Source organism: Monodon monoceros, unplaced genomic scaffold, assembly GCF_005190385.1.
Source record: "Monodon monoceros isolate NGI ecotype Baffin Bay Population unplaced genomic scaffold, NGI_Narwhal_1 Super_Scaffold_11, whole genome shotgun sequence".
NCBI lineage: Eukaryota > Metazoa > Chordata > Mammalia > Artiodactyla > Monodontidae > Monodon > Monodon monoceros.
The window spans coordinates 82,726,305-82,733,575 of NW_021703767.1; the positions used below are offsets into that span (position 1 = coordinate 82,726,305).

At 49.8% G+C, this 7,271-nt stretch overlaps 1 protein-coding gene across 11 annotated transcripts in view; it reads right to left on the reverse strand.

The window, feature by feature from the left end:
- Positions 1-5,862: 5,862 nt before the first annotated feature.
- CHRD (chordin) overlaps positions 5,863-7,271 on the reverse strand; it is a 9,265-nt gene continuing 7,856 nt past the window's right edge. For 2 of the 11 annotated variants that reach the window (XM_029215509.1, XM_029215504.1), the window contains 2 exons: positions 6,944-7,098; positions 5,877-6,329 (listed from right to left, as the gene is read on the reverse strand). In XM_029215509.1, the coding sequence (XP_029071342.1) occupies positions 6,006-6,329; positions 6,944-7,098 (479 nt within the window). In that variant the 3' untranslated portion in view covers positions 5,877-6,005. Of the gene's footprint in view, positions 6,330-6,678; positions 6,822-6,943; positions 7,099-7,271 lie in introns of those variants that run through there. The other 9 variants (XM_029215507.1, XM_029215506.1, XR_003792442.1 and 6 more) reach the window with 9 other exon arrangements.

Genomic DNA, 7,271 nt, shown 5'->3' on the forward strand with positions numbered 1-7,271 from the left:
GTGAAGAAAAGAGGGATCTAAAACTATAAACACAGGGTAAACTCAACAAAACCCACAGAGGGAAGAAAATACTTCAAAAAACTTTGGATTCTCTGCAAAGAATTTTTCCTGGGTTTTTTCTTTAACCAAATTTTCTACTTTAAGCAAACATTATTTTTATAATTAAAAAAGATGGTTCACTAGAAATACCATTAGAAATGTTCAGGGAAGTCATGGTCTATTCATGTGCAGAAGAAACGATAAGGGAAAAAATCAGAGATAAACGAGGATTACTTCTGAGTTGGCATTTTAATTTTATTAAGTAATTAACATTGAATTTCCTTCATTTTATACTGTTCTGTTTGCCAAAACAGAATATTACATTTATAAAGAATGTGGACTCATTCTTGAGGAGTCATTACATTTATGATCAGACAAAAATAAAACCCTACTTCTTTTATTCCTGTCAGGAAGTCCTCTCATTCATCTCTCTCTGGAGGAGGGGAGGGAGAATTTAAAAGCGACTTCTGAAGGTCTTCCCTGGTGCCATTTCCAGTGGTACCTCGGTTGGAACCTATGAGAAAAAGTTCCTTCATAATGACGTCAGCCTTGCTTTTTAAAAAAAAGCCTCTAAAACTTATGAAAAACACAGTTGATGTGAATCATATGTCTGAGTGGCCGAGTTCCCGCTAAGCTGGGAGAGCACACAGATGTGCAGGACAGAAATTCCGCACAGCAACTATTCCTTCCCGAAGCTGTTGAAGGTAAATAGCCCGGCCCTTGTCAATGTCTCTGCCTGAAGTGTGGGCTGCAAAATCCCCGTCTCCTTCCAACCTCCCGCTTCAGTCTACCTTTTTTCTAACCCACCCCCTTGTCAAAAAGGAACAGGATATGACGCTAATTATTTACATTTGTTGACTGGTAGTTCTACTTTAGCATGTGACCTAATATCTTAACCACTTGTTTGCATTTTAAAACTCCCATCTTCCAGTTGTGTTAGGAATTTCAGGCATCAGCCAGCAGGTGCAGTAATATTTGTGTTGGGGGATAGGGGGATGAGTCCTGGAAGTAAATGTGATTTAGACCTCCTGGGACCTGGTGGGTTGGTCGGAAGGAGAGGTGCTGGGCCTCTCACCAGGTAGGCTCCCCACTCCTCTGGAAGACAAGCTGAAGCTGGTGTGGTTCCAGCTGCTTGGGGAGAATGAGGCATCTTTTGTCCAACATCTGGAGCCCACCCTTCCAGGATGAGTCCACCAGGCACCACTCCCACCACCTTCCCTCTGTTCCCTTTCTCCCACATTAACCCCTTTCCTCAGAGTTTCCCAGCATGGTGCTTCTTTAGGTGGCATTCAGTGAGATGTCAAACTACAGCCTGACTTGTCTGCCAACCTGAAAACCTCTTCATGTTTCATGTGGCATTTTGGCCTCTAACGTTTCCAACCACAAGATATGTACTTAAATTGCAGCCTCTTCCTTGGTAGAGATTTTGCCATAAGGTTCCTTCCCCGTTGTGAATAGAACCTCTTCCCTTATTCCTTTTCCAGACTCAAAAAGTGCCTGAATGGGTTGTATCTTGTAAGCAAACACTTGCAGGCAGAACTGACACGTTAAGGTATGTAACCTAATTGTACCAGCTGGTAGATAGTTCTTTTACACTTACTCTAGTCATACTTCATCTTTATATAGTATATAATTCAAGTGTTAGAAGAAGAGATTTCATACGATTGAATCAAGACCTCATCCTCTGTTCTTGTGGAGGTCCACTTCTCTCCCTAATATTCCAAGGAGCTCCTTTTCTCAGAATCTGCTCTCGGAGTTTAGATATCTACTGACATATTGATTTCACATGTATCTCACAATTATGGCAGGTCTCTTCCCTTCTCTCCTGATAAGGAACTTAGGCCCACTCACAACTTTTTAAAAAAATCATTGCATATCCCTATGGTTCATTCTCTCCCCTCATTCCTAGTCTTTAATCAAATGTCTCCTCACCAGAGCATTCTGTGGTCATCCTTGTTAAAACTACACGCAGATCCTCCTCCCCCAGAACTCCCAGTTCCCCTGTTCCTGCTTTATTTTTTCCATAGCTCCATCTGTTTCTGGCACACTATATACTTATTATATGTATTGTCTGTCTTCCCTCACTAGATTATAAACTCGACACGGGCAGGACTTTTAGCCAGCTTAACTGACTACTGAGTCCCCATCACCAAGAACAGGGCCTGGCACCAGAAAAATGCTCAATAAATATTAGTTGAGTGACTAAACTTACAGTAGCATGGCACATTGGCTGAAAATGTGGAGTGATTACTACTCACAATGTGTTTCTGGACCCACAGTATATCACCTGGGAACTTGTCAGCAATGCAGAATCTCAGGCCCACCCTAGACCTTCTGAATCAGAGTCTGCATTGAAACAAGACTCCCAGGTAACGCATATGCACATCAAAGTCTGAAAAGCACTGATCTGTATCACAGCAATGCAAACAACTTAAACTTGGATCTTGGACAACCCTGTTCTTAAGAGACATTCTTATACACAAGAAATAAGTAACAGGGAGTCTCTGGGGAGGGGACCTGGTTGACCAATGGGATAGGGATGGAAGGAAGAAACTATTCCCTAGGAATCATTTTGTGCCTTTTGCATGCAATTAGTAGCTATTGATAAGTGATTAAATTGATTGCTTGTGAGATAAATAGTACATAATAAAAGGCCCTCTGCTGTTTCTCACGGGATGTTTCTCCCCGGCCTTCCTTCTCTGTAGCCTCATGTCTTGCTGCTTACTATCATGTGCCACCCCAACTCTCCCTCCAGACCAGTATAAAGAATATGTCCCGGGCGTCCCTGGTGGCGCAGGGGTTGAGAGTCCGCCTGCCGATGCAGGGGACACGGGTTCGTGCCCCGGTCCGGGAAGATCCCACATGCCGCGGAGCGGCTGGGCCCGTGAGCCATAGCCGCTGAGCCTGCGCATCCGGAGCCTGTGCTCCGCAACGGGAGAGGCCGCAACAGTGAGAGGCCCGCGTACTGCAAAAAAAGAATATGTCTCTGCTGCTACCCACTTAGAAGGCAGAAAGGACTACAGAAGGTTGAGTTTTAAAGAACAAGTTCATTGCTTTTTTTTTAGATTCACATAAGGGAGAATAAAACAGAAATGAAGGAAGCTGAAAACTTCACATTCTAACAAACATGGATAAAAATAACAGATGCGGTGTGGATGCTCTGCTCTCTCTCACATAACACACTTCAGACGTGTGTGCGCGCACGCATGTATACAAACACCAATGCTCCCAAAAAGCACCCAAAAAAGACACAAACTTTCCTCTGCTTTCCTGTCATCTTCCCTCATCTCCCCTCAGAGTGGGGGCTGGTCAGGACCCCAGGACTCCATGGTAAGCACCAGGGCCACCAGGGCCACCAGGAAGAGCGGCAGCAACAACAGGCAGGTTTGTGAGGTCCACCAGCTACTTGGCAGTTGTCGCCCCAGTACCCGGACAGCAGCCTCACTGCCCCCTGCATGGAGAAGGACTCAGTGGGATCCCTGTTGCAACTCTTCTCCCACTGGCACCTGCTACCTCCGCCTGTCCCCCATCTTGTCTCACTGCACAAATGGAGAGTGAGGAGCCTCTGTCCCCACAGTAGGGCCAGGGACTCAGCCAGGCATGGGGGACTCCAAAAGGGGAGGAAAAGGCGTGGCGTCTCACAAGAAGGCTGTGTCTCAGCCCAGGACCCAGCCCAGCCAAGGTGGACAAGAAGAGACGTGAATGACTCCTCCCAAGGGACAGCTGGGGCCCTGGCCCACCAGGAGACAGCCCCACCAGACGACGTCTACTGCCCCCAGACGATGGGACAACTCGCAGCCCTGCCCAACACCCATCAGCTGAGGAGCTCAGCCCCCACTGGTGGGCTCCAGTCAGTTCGCTGAAAATCAAATCACTGAACATCAACTTGCCAAGTTCCCTGATTTGGTGAGGATTTTTTCAGACTTTCTGGGGGTTTGCCTCCCCTGCCACTTTATTTTATTTATTTATTTATTTATTTTGCTGTACGTGGGCCTCTCTCACTGTTGTGGCCTCTCCCGTTGCAGAGCACAGGTTCCGGACGCGCAGGCTCAGCGGCCATGGCTCACGGGCGCAGCCACTCTGCGGCACGTGGGATCTTCCCAGACCAGGGCATGAACCTGTGTCCCCTGCATCGGCAGGCGGACTCTCAACCACTGCACCACCAGGGAAACCCTCTCCTGCCACTTTAAATGCAAAGGATCAGATTTCCCTTAAATGCAATCTCCTGCTTTCCTTATTTGTGCAGATTTACATGTGTTCCTGCTCCTGAGTTGATCATACAAATACCCTCAACTGGGTCAAGGAAGGCATCACAGCCCCTTCACAAGCGGGAACAGAGGCGCTACAGGGGCAGGACCCAGAGTGGGCTCCAGCTGGGCAAAGGAAAACTCAGAAAAATACTCAATGATTTCTTAATAGTGGTTATCTAGGGGTTAGAATTTCTCCTTTCTAACAGGTGAGTTTTTCTTTCTTTCTCACACATTTGTGTATTACCATAATTATTCACAGTGATTTACTTTTATGATGAGCAGAAATAATTCTGGCAGCTCCCTTTGTTCATGAGCTCATATATCAAGGCCAAAACAATGTCATAAGGGCGACTCCATTCTCAGACCACCATGATCACTTCACGATCCCTAAGAATTTTTCCACTTTTACCATCTGCAACCATGTCCCTCCAGTATTCCAGGATCTGCTCTATGTTTTTTCCTTCACTCATCCTCTTTGACTACCTAAAATCTGATGAGCTAAAATGTGCCCCTTCCAGCATGCCTGGTGAACACGCTCCTTGTCCCAATTGTGTTACTTTATGAAATTACCCCCTCCTGTCCCTTTTGTTGTGTCAGAGGTGTCACACTTTTGTTTCTCTATCTCCCATTATTTTCATAAAAGACTAAGGGTGAAATGCAATGAAACAGTTGTTCGGAAACTTTTTTGAAAGCAACAAACTCTTGTTTAGAATGCAAACTCTTATTTAGGCTTTCCCACAAGTTGAGACGCTGACGTGCGTTTTAGAGTGGCGGACCCTGGACTCCCCACTCCCAGTAAGCGCCTGGGCTGCCTCTCTCCAGCCCCCGTTTCTCCCTCAGCCCCGAGGAGGCATCTTCTGCAGTCTGTAGTCATAAATTACTCAAATACCCGCATGGACACTGACTTGGCCCAAAGTGAACTGGCAGCTGCCAGCAGCGCCACCATGCGATGGCTCCGAGTGGCTGTTCATCGTGTGACATACCCAAAATCCGATGTGGCACATGAGAGATGGCCAAGGGAAGTCACTGGAGAATGCTGAAAGGTGACTCTCAAGTAAAAAGTGGCAAAGTGGAGGGCTGTACGTGAGGGAGTTTTCTCTTCAAAACCCAGGTGTATCAGAACCACCCCCATTTCTCCTCTGACCAGAGCCCCTGTTTTACCTTCCGTCTCTTTCTGCCGGAGAAGCTCGGAAGCCCAGTCAAACTCTCTGCAGAGCAGAAGGCCTGACTGACCCCAGGGTAACAGATCAAATTCTAAATCCTACCAGCAACAGTTCTGAGACACTATAATGCTCGGCAGAAATGCCAGCCTGGGCAGGTCACTGGAAACGAGTGTCCAAATCCTGCTTCAGGTTGCCTATTCCATCTCAAAGACGGCCCAAGCCCCTCTGCGGAATCCGGGCATGCCAGCCCACTGCTGTGCCATCCTGTCCCCTTCCCCGGGTCTCTTCCCGCTCCCCGAGGGTCAGAGGGAAGCCCCAGGAGCCGGTGGCCCTCTCTCTCCCTGCCTACCCTCAGACCCTTCTCCACTGGGGCTCACTCAGGCCCCTGGTCACAAAGAAACAACCACTAGCCCAAAGACTGGAAAAAAACGTTTTAATAAATACAAAAATCTCCAATAATGACTCTGCTCAGCTCAGGGGCAGCAGGAGTGAAGTGGGGGGGACCCTTGGTGCTGAGTGAGGATAAATTAAAAATCCCAACAAGCCAGTGACATTATGTACAGAAGGAAAGGGGGTGGGCTTCCAAGGCAGAGGCGAGAGGGCGACAAGGCCGAAGTTGGAGTGGACATGGCATTGGTCGGCCCTGGCTACCCCTCCCCCTTGTGGAGTTGTGGTTCCCAGAGGTAGTGGGGGAGGGAGAAGAGGCAGAAAAGAGGGGCCGAAGGCACTGGGTTTCCCGCAGGAGAATGCGGGGTCCCCGGCGCCCCTCCTCCCCCAGCCCAGGCCCCATCCTCTTGGTCACGCGGCCTTCTGGCTGCTCCCTAGGAGCCTTCAGCTTCTTTCTCCAGCTCTGGAACTGTCCTGGTGTCTGCAACTGCTGGAGACAGAGGGAGTGAGCTTTAGAAGAGGAGTGAGTGAGTGGGGTGGCAGGGAGGGCACAGCAGAGCTCCTCTGTTCTGGTCCCAGAAAGATCAGAATTTTTTCAGCACGCCAGCACACACCAGCTGCATGACTTTAGTCTAGCTGCCTGATTCCTCTGGGCGTCAGAAATCTCATTCCTGAAGAAAAGGTAATCACGAACAAGTCCACAAGTTTGCTGTGACGGGGGGGACGGGGTGGCACTTGTGCAGCAGTGGGCGCTATTCCCGCCACACGGCAGGGGCTCCCTTCCCTCCCCAGGCGTCCCACAGGCAGCCCGGAGCTGCTGCCCCAGGCCCCTCACTTACACCGCCGCCGGGCTGTGCAGTGGGAACAGCAGCGGCTCTCCTTCCCTGGGCCGCAGGACAGTGGCAGTGAACAGTCATCCCGCTCACAGTGGGGCACCCCTGCCTGGTGCAGGACAGACCAGATCCTGAGGGTCCCTGAGGTGCTGGGGCACAGCGGCCTTCAGCCTCTTGGGGGAAGCCCACCCCCAGGAGCCTGCCCTCCCTGGGAAGTTCCCCTCCCCCAGGCCAGGCCCCCAATGCCCGCCTCACACAAGCCCTCACTTACCCCACATCTGCAGGTGATACAGCTCATCTCCCCAAAGGGGGGCACCGAAGGGTGCCAGCTCTGGCTCTCCGGGAACCACTGCCCTGCAAAACGGCAGCCCCGGGGCCCATCAGCCTGCATGGGGTCCCCCAGTTGGGGGTGGGCCCCTGACCCCACTGTTGGCAGGGAGAGAAGGAGGGAAGGAGGGAGAGGTCAGTAGATGTGAGCTCTGTGAGGGCCACCCAGGTTTTACTTGTCACCAGCAGTTTCTGGCACTTAGTAGGTGATAAATTTGGATGGATGGATGGATGGATGGATGGATGGATGGATGGATGGATGGATGGATGGA